The 17,395-nt window shown below is 40.0% G+C and overlaps 1 protein-coding gene across 10 annotated transcripts in view; it reads right to left on the bottom strand.

The window, feature by feature from the left end:
- The window catches only part of GRID1 (glutamate ionotropic receptor delta type subunit 1), a 511,036-nt gene continuing 493,641 nt past the window's right edge, over positions 1-17,395 (bottom strand). For 6 of the 10 annotated variants that reach the window (XM_064716077.1, XM_064716078.1, XM_064716084.1 and 3 more), the window contains 2 exons: positions 17,111-17,197; positions 1-701 (listed from right to left, as the gene is read on the bottom strand). In XM_064716077.1, coding sequence (XP_064572147.1) covers positions 273-701; positions 17,111-17,197 — 516 coding nt within the window. In that variant the 3' untranslated portion in view covers positions 1-272. Of the gene's footprint in view, positions 702-10,075; positions 17,203-17,395 lie in introns of those variants that run through there. The other 4 variants (XM_064716079.1, XM_064716080.1, XM_064716085.1 and 1 more) reach the window with 3 other exon arrangements.

The raw sequence follows: 17,395 nt of genomic DNA, 5'->3' as shown, positions 1-17,395 counted from the left end.
AACGACCACAAGTAGTTTGCCTTTTTATTCATATAGAACAAAATTTACAAAGTCATTCATACATTTTTGTTTGTTTTTTGTTTTGTTTTTTACTTACTTCGAAAATTGGGAATATTCAAAATACACTTTTACCCCACTTCATTCTTTCATTATTTACAAGTATATACAAGAAAAATGTAAGAGTTCATTTTCTTTTTCTTTTTTTTTTTTTTTTGTTTCTTTTAAATTTTGTATTAAAAATCTCTGCTGGTTGTTTGTACTGTTTGTTTTCATCATATGGATGTTCCGTGCGAGGGCTCCATCGCCTCTGGGATGACTCCCCCTGGCACGGACTGGAATGACATTGGGATCGGGGTTTTCACGGGGCTCTGCCGGAATAGTCCTCCGTTGGGTGACCTGTGTTTGCACTGTATGGAGGGCATGGTGGCTGAGCTGCTCAGGGGCAGCGGCAGGTTGCTGCCCGAGGCAGCTGTCAGTGTCCTGCTGGCACCATGAGTTGTCTGTTCTGGTAAAAAGGTGCTGACAGAAAGTTGCGTGTTCTGGTACTCGCGCACCGGCTCCAGGGTCTGGGCTGGCTGCATGCCCCCGATCTCCAGCGCCGAGATCTCGATGGACGCTGGGGAGATCTGCTTGTGGGCTATGTCTTCATCAATTAAACTGTTCATGCGTCTGTGCACCTGCTCCAGGTTCACTTCTTTGTCCTGGTGGGGAAGAAACCAGAGCAATCAGTCCAAACACAATCTCCAACCCCATCCGGCCCCCTTCCTTTCCTCTGTGTGACCACAGCTGCTGATCACTCATTACATCACTTGGATTTCAGCTGTGCCTGTGCAAAACCTTGAGGTCTGGCAACATCTCCAGATGAAAAACCTGCTGAAGAAAACACGGGCTCAATCTCAGCCTGCTGGAGCTCCTGATGTTGTCAATCCCATGCCCCTGGGAGGTAAAGTGATGGCTGGCACCAGGGACCAGCACACCCTTCACATCCTTGGCTCACCTTGCACAAGCTCAGATAAAAGCCTATAGCAGGCAAACATGACCTGGGACTCCACATTCCACTGGGCAGCTCGGCCCTTTGTCACCACATGACAGCTCAGCACTATCTCATGTATCTGCAGAGCATTTTCTAAAGAATATGTCAGTAAAAAACTCATGACTTCAGGGTACTTGCTTCATTGAAATCTGCTAGCCAGGGGTTGCAGTGATGATGAATTCCTCCCATCAGGAGGCCCTGGGTCACCTGTGTGGCACAGGATAGAAACCCACTGGAGCAGCACTGAGAGAGGCCTACTCTGGGAGCCCAGGGGAGAGAACCATGCATTTGTGTTTGGAACAGTTGCATGACAGACCATAAGCTCTCTGTCATCTTGACATGTCATCTGGAAAAGTCTATCTGTGGTCAGAGCTCAGGAAAACAGTGCTGGTCTTTAGGAAATGCATCACCATCTTCTGAGAATGTGTTTCCTAAGGTTCACAGAGTGGTCTCCTCATCTGTCAGAACCACTCACTCAACACACTCTAGCTCTTATGAGGAAACACAGCAAAAGGAGTTGTCTTTAAATCCTGAGGTAGCAAAGACCTACAGTGGGCTGTTTATCACCTCAGTACTGCATTCAAGATGCTCAAACTGGGAAGCAACAAAATAGGCAGGGTGAAGTCAACCACCTGGGATGCTGTCTGACTAAATTTTCACAGCTAGCATTGTACTGCCAATAAAAAGGTATTAGATTATACAATTTCTCTACATTTCATAAAGCACAGCTATGATTGCAGTTTAGTTATTTGATGCAAGTGTAACACACAGCAGAATAGCAGCAAAGTGTAACAGCCCAACAACCCTGGAACTGGAGAAATTCCGTAGTCCAACACAAACCTGTAATTACATTACTCACACAGCAAGGCTCCAACCCAGGGAGCAGGACTACCCAAAACTTTTGTGTTCCAGTAATCCCTGACTGCCCAAGGAAAACCTGGGCTTAAATGTTGGTTTAACACAATACCACCAGCCTTACTGATTCATAGCAAGATGCAGGCTCAGGGAATGAAGTGCTAAGTGTCACTGCAACTCACTCCTTTTAATATTTCATCACTGGTGTTCAGGTGGAGCACAGAGAATTACAATCTTATTCCAGTGGTATCCTCTGCTATGCAACTTTGCTTTCCCCTGTAAATTGACAAGCCAACTCCAAAGTCCTTGATTCCAGTCAATGTCAGCTACAGATTCAATTGTAACCCTGTGATTTAACACCCCTTCTACATTACTCAAGAACCATTGAATTTGCTGATCCCTGCATGGGTTTGGAAATGAATTAGTGTTACATGATGTACAGTTCAAACCTGTGTCTTTAGCTTAGGCTAAATCCATATTGATTTCAACTGGAATACAATTGCTCCACAATTACAGGGCTGAGCTGCATGTTGCAAATTCTTTGCTAATCAGTGGAAAATGAATTCCTATTTAATTTATGTCATAAACTCACCAAAATCCCCATGAACCTTCCAGAAACCTGGGGATATAATCTTCCTCACCAAAGAAACAAATAACTTTTTAAAAATCCTGCTTTTTCAGCCAAATCCTCTAATCGGATAATTTTGAGTTAGAGAAAAATCAATGGATAATAAAGTAAAAAATAAACTTTTTTGACATGAAGGGATCACACAACACTTGATCAGATAACCCCTGCAGCTCTATAAAGTCTTTTCTGACAACAAACACGCCTGCCCTGTCAGGCCCTTCATTCAATACATTAGACAATGCACTAAGCTGATGATAACTCAGACACTCTTCCCTAAACTCTAAGGAAGGAAACATAAGGATTTATGGTACAGTGGCCAGAGGATTACACGGATTTAATTCACAATTTCCTCAGTTCCTTTTTCTTGAACTAAAATTGTAGACCTGGAGCAAACGTGAGAAAAGTTCTTCCATTATTCCCAATGGGAGTAAGCTCAACCTCTCTGGGTGGGTTCCTTTGGAATAGATGTCCAACCACTCACTGCTTTATTTTCCTCACCTGTTTGCCAACAAAAGCTTGCTGCAAAGTTCTGCTTGTGCACAAACTGCAGCTAGCACCACGTATTATGATGCTGAGCCTAAGGAGCTAACTCCCATTATGCAATGCCTCCTTAGGTACCCTGTACTATTTCTTTTCTAAATGCTGCTGCTAGCTGGGATGTTGACTCCTAGCTGGCATTCTGGGTATCTGGGAATCATATTCTTATAAAGCCTCCACTACAAAATAAGAAAACAAAAGAGAACTCAGGTTAGAACTGAGCAAATATTAGAGCAAATATTCCTAAATAAGGCTTTGGCGAAATGCTCATGACTCATTTACATTTTTCTGAGGTTTTGCCAAATACTAATGCCTTCTTCAGATCATTTCAAGTGAAAATATACACCATGTTTTAATCATATTTTAATTTTTTTTTTTTTTTTATTGCAAGTACATCCTAAGTGTATTCATCCTGCTTTGCTAGTAGAACAAGTAAAATGAGACTTGGACAAAGCCAACCCAGAGGGAAAGGTAAGGTTTCAATAATTGCAACAAGCAGTCATTAATTGTTTGCAGAGCAAAAATTAAATTCATGAATGAAGCAGGATCTTCATTTGGAGCATCTGGGCACAGAAGGTCATAAAATTCAAAGCATGAATTAATCTTGAATAATTGAATTAATATTTAGCTGAGCCCTTTTAGATGTAAACATGAAGAGCCACAGCTTGGATGCTTTTAATACACATCTCTGGGTCCAGACCATAGGGATCATTAAGGAGCATTCCACACCTTTTGGGATGTTCCCCCCTCCTGGCCTGACAGGCCTTTTCTTCCTCAGCATTCCTCAGGAAATAGTGGTTTTGAAGTTGCTTATGTTTCACAATACAAACTCATGTTTCACTGTGCTAAAAATTTCATTCTCAATAAAGATTAAAGCCAGTTCCTGCACATAGACACCCCATTCTATCTACACCAGAACACTTTGTGAAGTACATAGAGAAGGAAATACTTGGGATGTCTTTAAGAGGTAGGGGTGATGATTTCACTTGCCTACTTCTCTTTCTTCAGCATTAAGGACAACTTGCTGGCCTTATAAAGATCAAAGAAAAGTTTTTAAAGGCTTTCAACAGAACAGGAATTCACATTATTCCCTCTTTTCCTTGTCAAAATAAAATGTTTGCAAAGGTTATGGAAAACAACTTGTCTCTGAGGAATTATAAAATTGCATTTTTAAAGGTTCTTTCCTTTTTCTTTGTCTTATTAGAAAAGAGCAGCTAAATAACTAAATGTCAAGGTTTGTATGAGACTATCTTAATGGTGAATGAATGATTCTTCAAATCCTTTTAAAAAACCCAAGATTAAATTCAGAAACCCTTGAAAAGATTAGTTTGTCATTGCACACCATAAAACTGCTTTGAATCCAAGATTTCCAGAAGCAGAGGTTTTGGGATAGCATTATGTGACGAGTCAACCTTTCAGACTCTGTAAATTCCATAAACCTAATCTTTTTTTTTCCCTTTATTTTTCAACTGGGAAATTCAGTAACATAGCATATGTTACTGAAAACTAACAAGCTAAATGGAGAAGGGTTTAAATGGCAATAAAGCCAGAAAACAAAATCTTAAAAGTTATTATGTTTTATCCATTTTCAGCTCCATGTTCTCCTTTAATTGTAGTTCTGTGTTTCTCATTAAATATCAGTAATTTGTAAAAAATTTATTTTTTGCACTTAATGTATAAAATTGAATTAATATTATAAATATGTCACATCTCATACATTTCACACCAATTCAACTTCACTTCTCATCTATGGCTGTGTTGGACACAAGTATATGTTTATGTTGCCAAGAGAAGATAAAATAGTTTTTCCTTTACTGTCTTCATAATTCTATATTCAATATTAATGTTGTACTCCAAATAGATCAGTTGAAGAAATTAATCAGTGAAGGAAAGAAATGTGTAAGGAAAATTAGTTATATACCCAGGCTTATCCCCTGCAGCTTAAGGAAAACAGCAAAACAACCATTGCTCCTGGTCAGGAAATTCTGTTATGCCTAAATACCAAATGAAATGTCAACATCCCCCAGTGAGTTTGAGTTCTGGAAGGGCCTTAGAAGGGCAGGTTTCTGACATGTCCCAAGCATTTGATTATGAGCAACAGGTTCAATGGCCTGTGACTGACAGCAGGAGCACACCCTGGCTTGGAGTGATCTGGAGGACTCTCCCCAGAATTACCTGGGAATGACTAAACCTGCATGGTCACACCTGCAGGAAACTCTGACTCCCTTTGAGGACTAACCAGGTCTGCCCTTTTCACACCGAGTGAAATTATGACAAGATAATGCAGACACCATCATTTAAAGAGTAATCTTTTTTTTTTTTCCTGGCTTATTTTCTGTGACTCTTGACAGTTGGTTCTAATAAAGCCTGTGAGCAGTCATACTGAAAGAATATGGTACCGATTGGGAGGTTTGGAGTCAGTTAACGTGATCACATTCAAGGGTGTTGGAATGGAGCTACTGGCTGATGTTTTTGAGAAACTGACTACATCCCTCTAAATACAATTAATTAAAAGTTAATGCTGCTTAGCTTACTGGCTTGCAACACTTGGGATCTTCCAAGGACAAATTTTTGGAGAAAAATATTTTAATTAAAGACACCATTGTGGTGTCTGGTTTTTTACTTGTGATTTCTGTGTGCTTATCACAGAGTTCTAGAAAAGCAACTTCAAGACATAAAAATACTACACGATTATGAAGCAGTTCCATCAAGGCAAAAAAAGGAAGACAAATGCCCCAATAGGAAAGTCTAATATCTGCAGAAATGTGATGCTAAAACTATGCCAAAACTGTGATAAGTTCCATCAACATCCAACATATGCAAATAAAAGCACACTAGACTGGAGAAGAAAAAGATTGATGGCCCTGACCCCAGAAGGACTGAAATTTCAGAAACATAGCCAACATGGGCAGACAGGCTCATACAGGGAGGGAATAACTTGCATATGTCAATACCTCCCAGTCAGGTGCTGGTAACTGTGCCAAGAATTAAAAGCCTGTTAAAGCAGTTAATAAGACTCAGGAGATATGCAGAAAACAAAGCTTTTAAGGTAATATAGCCTTAATCATCAATCAGGGCACGTTTCTGCTTTGGTTTTTTGTTTCCTGTCTTGGGTGACAACATGAAGGATTACCTTTTGATGAGAGAAAGAAACCAAGACACAAATGCTAATATTAGCTTTTCATTCTGTGCAAGAACTATTTTTAAAAAATTAGGTAATTTTGTGAATAGGGCTGGGTTTCAAAATTTGAGACAAACTCCAGTGTCAGACAGACACTTCCTCTTCTGCCCTTGACCAGGAAACATGCTGGTCTCTGTCCCACCCATATAAAACTCCTCCTGACTCATACATGTGTGTTCATAATGACAGGTGTCTGCCAGAGGCCATGAGACACAGGTGCTGGAAGGCACACCTGTACCCAGTTAGAAAGGAACACTCAAGCAGTTCCAGGCACAGCCAGCCATACTGCAAAACTGAAAAAGCAGGCAGAGAAAAAACTGAAACAGCACTTTCCATGCTCAGGTACCCACAGACTATTTTCTTCTTACTCAGCATCAAACCCCACAGCTCCACCCAGCAACCAGCTTCAGTCTGTGGGCTTTCAGACATCGTGGACTCAAATATTTACCTTGTTAAAGAGAAATAAAGCAGTAGCAGCTCTGCATGTGTACAATTGGTTAGGATTATTTTGAAATCCTGTATTCACCCAGGGTCATTATCATTACTTTCAGTTACAGCTCCTGCATATGCAAAGCTGTAATTTTAATTTATTCCAGGAGGCTCTGACAGATTGGCAAAACCAGGCATAATTGGCTTGCTCAAGAAGAAAAAACAGTGATGATATATGTACTAGATGTGCTGCAAAACAATGGCAATACAGTATGGTGTTACATTAATACCAACAGCCCCTTCTGAACAAGACTCACTGTGTGACACTCATTATTCCGCAGATTCCGCAGCCGACAATGCAGTGAAATGCAGGGAGACGTGCACACAGATGCAGTGGTGATGGATGTCTGCTGTCATTAAATTAACACAGGCAGCTCACCCAGTCAAACAGCACTTAATGCTACATAAAATTTGCTGAGTGTTTCTGAGTGTGCTCTGCTCAAAGCTGGTTTGACCATAACAGAATCTTATTGGAAATACGCAGGGATGCACCTCAAGAGTCTACTTGAAAATCTGCTCTTAGAAATAGGCCCAATCCTGCAATCAAGCTTCTGCTCTTACAAGTGGAAGCTCTACCATGTATTCTAAATTAGCAATTAGCTAAACTATCGTCCATAAACCAGCTGTTAGAAGAAGGCACTGAGACTGACATCAGGTGAGGTCCAGTTGGCAGTTACCTAATTGAAAGAATAAAAGAAATGAAAGTTTTGTAGTATGCTGATTTCATTTAATGTGGAATCATCTGCAAAGAAACAAAACTTCATAAAAATTATGTACAAGAGGCCACCTTATTCACTAAGTGATGCTCTCCTTCACCAGAGAGCAGAAATTCCTTTATGAAGAGACAGTAACACTCTTTGTCCTTCTAAGTAAACCTGAAAAAAGTGAGATATTACAGAATCCTGCAAAGTTGATGTTAATGTGATAGAAAATTGTTTCAAATACATAATTTCCAGCTATCCTCAGCCAGAAAAGAGGTATAAATAAATTATTACCAAAAAACCTAGTCACCAAACAAGTAACAGTGACTGGCCACAGAACCGGTAGCAAGAACCTTTATGAAGCAGTTCAAATCTTCCCACAGTCCTGTTGCACACCTTACCCAGGCTGGATTTATCTAAGCTGAAATCACATCTAAGCAGGGGTCTAATTCTGACATGTCCCACAGGTCTTGCCTATGAGCCTTGCCAGGAATACCCCAGACAGCAATCTCCCCAGCAGGCCAGTGAAGCTGACCATGCACACCACTTTGAACCAGCCAAACCTCTCTCTTTGTTTTATTTATCCTCTTGAAGTGCATCCCTGTCTCTGTGAATAAATACCCAGGACAGCCCTGATGGGGAAGAGCAGGTTGCCCCACAGTGTCTTGCAATGATCTGCTCCCACGTTCACCACCATCCATTAACTAAGTGCAATCACAGAGAGAACAGTCTAGATTTCACAACAGACCCAAACCTGCCAGGGAAGAGCCTGTGATAGCATTTTCATTTGCTACTCAAGATGAAAGGCGATATCCAGCCTCATGCTGAGATATTCAAGTTTAAAATCCTTACCAACCTTTGTTCACCAGCTGGTAACGCAACGACAACGAGAATGAGTGAGTGGTTCACATGGTACAGATGTTTCCACAGTTTTCACGATGTTAAAAATTAACAGGACAATAAGAGAATGCAAAGAAACATTTCTCAACACGAGCAGCAAAATGCAGTACAGAATGAGTGCTGGTTGATGAGCATGCCAATGTCTCTGCAAAGGAACTTGGGAGAAAGGAGAACTTGCAACCGGAGAAACCTCTACTGTGTACACACTACAGACTGCAGCTACAGGCATTTCCAACAACACAGAGGTTGGGATCAAGGGGAGTGCCAGGGGAAGGTAAAGATGTGGAGGAAACTAACAGGGATTCATCTGTGCAGGCATTTTCAACAAGAAACCAATCATCTGTATGTTCATTAGAAATTCTCACCATGCTTCTGAGGCCCAGCCTCACATCATTGGCCATCTCCAGATAGAAAGGGAAAGGAAGATGTGGGGAGAAAAAAAAGAAGGATCAAGATAGTGAGGCTAATAATGTAATTAATATTTCACTCTTTTCAGCAAACATGTACTCATAATTTCTTATACGTCTGGTCTGAAACAGCATTGTAACAAAAGAGGATGGCCCTCAAAAGGGTGGTGTTTTCAGAATTTGATATCATCTAAAATTACACTGTGATGTGACAGATTACTCTGTTACAAAGGAAAAATTAAATTAATGAAGGTTCTATTCCAAAAATTCACTATAAATTAATGATTTCTTTACATTGCTTAACACATTTTTTTTTAATCCTAAAATATAATCTAGTCCATAAGGAATGCAATTTCTCACTAGTGAGCCCAAATCAAAGCAATGCTATCCTTTAGCAGCCTGAATTACTCTACTGGAGCATCAGGAGTAACAGATTGCTCCACACCCTCGTTCTTCACCATTCCTGTCTAGTGACATGCAAATCTCAAAAGTTTCCATTTTTTTCCTAATATGCCAGGAGGAGAAGAGAGAGTTGGCACAGGAGACAAAGAATTGCTTCTACAACCTGTTTGATGCCCAGGGTTAGCTGATTTACAAAGCCTCTCATCTCCACTCTAGCTATATGAAAGGCTTACAAAATCCTTACTCCTGACTATTAGCCTCAATTTTTGCAATTAAAAACCAAATTTTGAAAAGGTTTCTGTGCCTCTGTTCAGGGCTGTATTTTGGAAACTGCCCAAGCTTTTATTTTGACATAAGACAAGACATGACTAGCCAAATTATTAAAATAGCCCAGCATAATAAAAATCTGGTCACCAGTTTCCCAAAAGATAATTCTTGCACATTTAATAATTCTGAAGAAACAGTACTTGTTGAGTGAGTTTTTGTAGCTCTTTCTTATACATGTGCCTATAAATATGGGTCTGGACTTATGGAAGATCATAACTAAGCCACTGGTTATTTTAAAAAAATATTTTCCACAGTATTGGTATCTGCGATACCTTAATATTTCATTAATATTGACTACAGATTATTTCAGGTATTATAAAATTATTTAAATTCAATATATAAATAGGTTTATAAATTGCACGTTAATATCATTGCATGGTAAGGTCAATCTTCACCAAATAAGCTCAATGCACATATTATTCCCTGTCTTCAGGTGCTTCAAAGCAACTGAAGTTTGACCCTATGCCACTAAAAGGAATGGAAATGTTTTGGTGCTCTGGGTGAGATTAGAATTCACCTCTTATTTAATTTTATGTACAAGCTTAAATGCTTAGTCAGATCAACACCTAAGGCATTTTACAAACCACAAAAATGCAAAAGAAATTTGAGAAAAAGTCACATTTTATGCTTTTTATTATTTTAAACTTTTACTGATTTTGTTATTTTACACCCCCTTCAAAAAGTCAACTTTAAAATACCGCCATAGGCTGAGATAAGACATACAAAAATTAGCTGTGTAAACATTGTGTGAAGAATCTAAAATAATCTGACACATTAAGGCTCCAATTCAGTAAAATACATAAGCTCATGCCAAGCTCATGAGTAGCCACAGAAGTTCTCTGGGATAGGCAATGTAATGCAAATTAAGCAAGTACTTACACTCATCACCAAACTGAAACTTTAGACAGGTTATTTCTTTTTGCTTCCCCTGCATGGCAACACTCATTTTTTAAGCTTATTTCTGTTGAATAATTTTCTTCCCCCCTAAGGTTCATGCCAGGTAAATTCAGATTATATCCCTAAGGATCCCATTAGCAGGGTTTTCTTACACGACAGAGAAAAATTAAACCAAACACAAAAATCCCTCCCTTGCAGGTAGGGAAATATGCTGGTACAAAACTCAATTGCTTCACCACTGCTTTGGGTAGCAGAAGCCTGGGCCCAGTGCCATAAATCACAGGGATGATATGTCACTGTTAAACCCATTACAGCCTTGACCAAAATCTATGGTGATCAATAGCAGGGGTTGGGTGATTTCATTGGATTCTGGATGTGCACCCTGCCTGGAATTACAGAATATCTGCTTCACTACAGGCACCTCCAAAGAGAAAATCTGGTTTCTTCACTCCCATAAAAAGCCAGCATGGAGTTAGTTAAGATGCCCTTCCAGCTATTACCAACCTCTGTACAAGCTAATTTATATATTATATAGGCCTTTTTTTTTTTTTTGACTGGTTCTTCCAGCTAATACTTTATCATCAAGCAACAGTAAACTTTGTATTCTGGGTTGACTGGCTCCTAACACCGCTTTGCTGATTTAAAAATGCGACTTAAATGAAGTTCCACAGCTTATTACATTCAAAGCTGGTTTGAAACTGAATTTCTAGATGGCATTAAAATGCATTATTTTGCCAATGTTTGCATGATTTATTTTCCCCAAACAAACCTTTATTTATTCTTAGAAAAGTAGAATACAATACAGTAGTACAAACAAATGATAATTTATATGCAACTGAGCAAAAAATGTACAAAGATTTCAGACATGTCATTAAAATACAGAAAAAATAATTTAAAATAAAAACAAGATAAAATATAGAGAACATGCAATGAAGGGAAAATAAAACATTGGATTGATGATCTCGTGTTTCCTTTCACTCTCAAAAGGAATCATCCTGGCACAAATCAAATTATCACATAAAAAGATAACACCACAAAGGAGACAAGGTAAATGAAGCAACAAGGAAAAAGACAAGGAGAGTGAAAATAATGGTGAAAGCAAGAGACTTTAATAATCAAAACCAACACTGCTGACACCGTGCTGAAGATACAGAAACCTCAATTGCCATGAAATAGTATCTGGCTGGAGAACTAAAGTGAGATGAACACAGTACGAATCACAACTTTTAGCAGTGACAAATTTGGATCCATTGGACTCGTGGCTGCCAGCTCCTATTTCCATTTGTAAGGTACACTGGGATTCCTGCTCTTCTAATACCAGAAGAGAGCCTTAGTGGGTAACTTTCATGATTGCTAAACCTGGAAGAATGGATTTCTGAGGTAGGCTGGGATTTGCACATCAGTGGACATGGAAAAAAGGGAGTTTAAGGCAGGTCACAAGAGGCTGCCCTGGCCTGAGATCGAGGGTTTTTTTCTTTCACCCTGTGTACTACCAAAATACTCGTGACAATTTTTAGAATAATTTTGCTCCCTCTCACTATCTCATAGAGCTTGCAGAACCTAGACTTTTTAAGATTCAAGACATTATTAAGCTGGAAGTAACAGGAAATAGGAATTATAAGGTGCTGTTACTAGTACACAAGGCTGTTTCCACTATGAACAGTACCTGAGACGCTGCTTCCTTTTAATAATTTAAAAATAAAGAAGACGGAAAAGTGAAAAGTCTACTGAATAAAATTATTTTGCAGAAGAATGAGAAAGGAAAGAAACCACAAACTAAGCTGTGATTGTTAATGAACTATAAATTTGACACGAGTTATGAGACAACAACTAGAAGCAACTCAGGAGGTGGAAAACTATGCTATGCCTTAACCAATAAGACCCCCAAATCTTCCTGCACTAGAGATTCCCAAACACAGTGGGTTCAGTTTCTGAAACACTCACATTGCTAGGAATAGCACAGCTGGTTTGGAAAAACAGATTTTTGATTAATCATATATATTATCTGTGAAAAGAAAGAATCAAACTAAGAATTTATTGGGGTCATTCCAACATTGTCTTTCAAGAGCTATATCAAATATAAGTGAATCAATATCACCTCTTATGAGAGATGCAACAAGTGTCAGACCCCAGAAAACAAAAAATCGTTCTGCGCAAGTGGTTAATTTTGTTTAACATGGAGTTGCCTGTTAATTTTTTAGTGAATAGTCTCATGGACAGTGAAAAATATGGGAATTAAACTTTCTTTCTATGAATAGTAGGATATTTTGTCTTTGCATATAAGTTCCCATTGTTTTGTAGCGTATGGATGAACAAGGAATGCTTTCTTCATAGCTCTGATGAGATCTGAGAAGTAATAATCTTCAGAGAGTAGCACATCACACAAAGACACAGCTGATAAAGCACAGAGGGTGCTGGGGAGCTCATTGCAGGAAGCAGCCATGCTGGATCATAATGACAACAAAGATGTGAAAACTGCCTTTCATTCCTTCAAAGGGGATAAAAGATACCAACAATCTGATGATGTGGCAAAGCCCTTGGCTGTTAAATGATCCAAATTACATTCTGGCTTACTGATATTGTGAAATAAGTGCATAGGACTCACACAAAAGTTAAAGAAATCCAGAGGCAATTGTCAAAAGTTAACATTTATATGGTACCAGTTTTAATAACTTTATCTGATTGCCCAGTCATTTAAAAGGGATGTAAAGTGACTGAACAAAGACTCTAGAATAAATATTAATTTTTCACAACTCCCTAATTTTCTGAAGCTTATCAAAGTCAAAAGATTAGGTATCAGTATTTCAGGCTGAGTAGCAGCTGTGTAAGTTCAAGATTTTAACACACAGAGATAGATGTATGAGCTGGCTAAATTTCACTGTGGGTATTGGATGGCTGGGTACCAACAATGAGTAGAGGGTGATTATAAATTCCAGAATATCTTTTTGGAAAAATATGATCTAGTGCAATTTTTTTCTGAGTTGGAAAGTAATAAGGCAAGTTCAACATTACCAGATATTTTCCAGCTTGAAGAGATTGCAAACTGGAGCCCTAATAAAAGAATGTGGCATGGTGTTGCAGCAGTACATTTTTTCCTGATGCTAGAGCTAATCTTTCTTTTGTTAATCTGATCTGATAAGGATTAAATAGGGATAACATTAAGATTTGTACAGCACAACTCATTAGAAACATTTTTACAAATCTCCTTCAAATAGAATAAAAATATCTTGTAGCAACATCCTGAAAAAGATCAACCCAGCCTTTGCTCTTCTAGCAAGAAATTTCACTATTCTTTGAAAGATACAATTGTGAACCAGTGGCAACATGTAAAAATAATTTATCTTTCCTGGAGGTTTGTCTTAATAAATTGATATAGTGTATAGGGACATTACTATTTTGACATTTTTGTGAAGTTGAATTTCTTCATATGTGAAAAATGTAAAAAAATATTCTAGTTGGAAGCAGTGTGGCCTTGACACAACTCTTCCTATGAAGCCCACAAATGTAGATCAGGCTAATATCAAGATCCAAGTTATGTTGTCAGGTTTCAAAAGACAGGCTTCTGTTTGTCTCATAGTTAATACTACATCCTGCACACTCAGTGTAATTAAGAGCTGTGATTTATACCATGCAGACATCTGAGTCCTTGGACATCAATGTATTGGCTCAGCCTAACCTCCACAAAAGCCTAAAGAATACAAAGTGGAAAAAGAAAAGACAACAAACTGGCAAAAATCATCACCTTAATGTCAGCTGAAAATGTTTCTCCAATGCCAAGGAAGGCAATGCTCATTTTTTTAGCCACAGACTTCACTGACCCCCAACATAAAAAATAAGAGTCTCTAAAAAATGCTTTTTCTCTCTCTCCAGCAAGCTGCACACAGCCCTGCCATAAATCTGCCATAGTAGTTGTATGTACATTCATCGTCCCAACATTTCCTTTTTTTTGGAGTTGGCAATTGACATGATACAACCAACCAGGTGGGTCATGCCAAAGTGAGAATGCTACACAAGGGCTTCACAAGCCAAAACAACTCCTTCCTCAATTCTGGTTCCAGTATAATTTTTTTCCAAGGGATTTATAAAGCTCCCAACAGGGTGAGGGACACAAAAGCCAAATGCTGCCACCTTCTCTTTGCCTTATTGGCAATATCCAAGTCTAATCTCAGACTGCCAAGAAAATCAGCCTTCTCTGTGACCCTCCACAAGCTCTGCTTCACAGAAGAAAGTAGCTGGGACACATCCCAGTTCCCACAATTTTTATGTGATATCACAACACTTGTGTTTTGCCAAAGCCTTCCCAAAAGCAGAAGAAAATCAGCAGCATGATTTGAGTTTGCAGTTCTTACTGAACTAATGACTTGGCTGGAGTACCAGATGCAGCTAAGAGGCAGATTTTAATGTTCTGTGTATGCTACTCATGCTGTAGCTCTGCCATTATAGCTCTTGCTGTAGAAATGCTGCTCAATACACAGTGCTAGAAATGAGCTATGCTGAACGCACTCCTCCTGGAGATCAAACTCTCCTTGTGCTTTTTGTTCCCTATGCCAGGCTCCTACCTCAAGCAGAGCAGTGCCCAGGACTCCACACCTTGCCTCAGCCCTGGTTCCTGTCCTTACCATAGTTTTGAAATCTGGTTCTTTTAAACACATCGAAAACCTTCAACCTATATTCACCATCTCTTTCAAAACTTGGTTTCCTACCTTAATTGCAGTAGCCATCAGATGTCCCACCTCAATCCATCCTCACTGGTAGTACATAAATAAAATATGTCAGGCCACTAATCTGCCAGGAAACACGGCTACATTTGTTTGCTAGTTTAGTTTGCTAGTTTAGTTGAATGAATGTTGTGGTCACTGTGACAAGAGCCCCAACCCCTGGTGTGCAGCAGGGCTGGAGCAGTGTGGCCATTAGCCTAGGCAGAAGGTTCCCGAGGATCCTGCCTGTCCCTGGCTCTGGGCAGCTGTCACCCTTCCCTCTGGCTGCTCTGATGACCCAAAGGTGCCTCTAGCTGCCTGCCTGTCCTTGCAGCTGTCCTTTCATGGGACCCCTCATTCCAGCCCACCCGGCCTGGCACACCCTCCATACACCTTCCTCCAGCCAGCCCTGTGCCCTCTCACCTCCTCGTTCAGCCTTCACACCTCCTGTGCCAGGGCTCCTGCTGACTCTGCTCCCCCTCTCCTGGCAGCCTCCCCATCACTGATCTTGCTGGAACCTGTCCATGTTCTGTTTAAGTTTAATTTGCCTCTAACCCAGCCTAGTTGTGCTCCAAGGGCAGCCCAGCCCCACAGACAGCAACCTCCCCAAGCACAGCTCTACCGTAGAAGTAACTTCAGTTTACTTTAAAACAGAGAAGGTTAAAAGTATTCTATGTTTGACAAACAAACTGCCAAAGAGGACTACACATGTACAAGAGCAACCTTCATCAAGAACACACTGGAGGCAAAGGGAAGGAGAAGGATGGGAAAGGGAGAAAAACTGGGATGGGGTAGGCATAGATATGCAATAATCCTTCTTAGAGGTATTAAAAAAGAAAGGAAAGGGATGGGTGAAAAACAGAATATATTTAAATTTGAGAAAACATGTTCTTTTCCAGCAATGGAAACTGAGTATTCAAAACTCCTTGCAATAAAAAAATTATTTTTTTTCACCTTAGATATATGAAACTGCCTTTAAATCATATTCTCACCTCACTCTACAAAGGCAATTCCCTGAGTGTAGAGAGGGGAACACACCACACAGGATGGCCAGATAAGTGCTTGTGCACACAGCATGAAGACACTTTGGGAAGTATCCATCCCTGCCCATGCCCTGCAGGATTGCACAGTGTGCAGTGAAGCACTGCTGGGCTTTAGGCCTTCACAACACTGGCAAGGGGGCGCCTTTGGAGTTACAGCAGGAGCAACTTTTACAAGGCAGCAGGGCAAAATCATAGCATATGGAACTGCTTGGGTTGGAAGGGACCCAACTCCAACCCCTCTGCCAAAAGCAGGCACACCATCCATTAGACCAGGTGGCCAATTTGCCAAAATTGTTTACAGGTGACAGGTATGTCAGTTAGTCTGCTGCTCCTGCAACTTGAAAAAGAGAGATTAGAATTGGTGGGCTATGTACTACTTCCCAGCTGCAGTGTAGCTCACTGCTATTATTAGCTTGTAAAATACATCTGTTCCAAGATGAAAGCACCTACAAATGCCTCAAGTGTCTCCAAAATTGCAAGAGGTTAGTTTGTTAAACATTTAAACTAGGTAAACAAATACAGACTTCATGCAAGACAGATCTGAGAATAGACTGATTATTCTCTCTTAGCATTGCTAACTTCTTCTGGCTGCTGTGCATGGAAACTTCAAACCCAAGAACTTCTCAGGTATAATTTCCTAGATAAAACATGTTATATGAAGGTCAGCTTCCTCAGAGGCTCCTACTTTTAGAAATAAAACTGACTTCAAAAGAAAGGAAGCATTTAAACAGTGTCATGGCAATATGGCTTATTCAATTATTAACTAGCTGATTTATTTTTAATTGCTTGTGTACCTCTTCAAACTCAGCCTAGGTCAGCCATGAAGGAGAGCAGCTACCAGACGTCTGGCAGCTGCAGAGCCTGCACAGGATGGACTCGGATCTCCCAGCCAATGGATGGGGCTCAGATCAGAGAAAACATCACCACAGATGGCACAGCTGGGTGCCTGTGACTGGCCTTCCCGTCACTCACAGCAGAGTGGCCGAGGGCGTGTTTCTGAACCACTCTCTTACCCCTAAAGGTGGTCTCTCCAGGTCAGGGCTGAGGCACATTGGTGGGGCAATGAGGGGAAGTTTGCACTGCTGCTGCCCATGCTGTATCTGCTCTACAAATAAATAGAGGACTTTAGTCTCCAGGGCTGTCAGTTTGGCACCTTCCATGTGCACAAAAGACATTTTTGTTTGTTTGTTTTTATTTTCTTAGAAACAACCACCCAAAACGTTATATGCAAAGCTTAGTATGGCAAATCAAAATAAATCAAATTTATTGTGTGAGAGCACCTAAAATCCCACAACTTC

This window comes from Zonotrichia leucophrys, chromosome 6, assembly GCF_028769735.1.
Source record: "Zonotrichia leucophrys gambelii isolate GWCS_2022_RI chromosome 6, RI_Zleu_2.0, whole genome shotgun sequence".
In the NCBI taxonomy this organism is placed as follows: Eukaryota; Metazoa; Chordata; class Aves; order Passeriformes; family Passerellidae; genus Zonotrichia; species Zonotrichia leucophrys.
The sequence above is the reverse complement of the archived record's forward strand: the minus strand, read 5'-3'. Positions and strand labels throughout refer to the sequence as shown.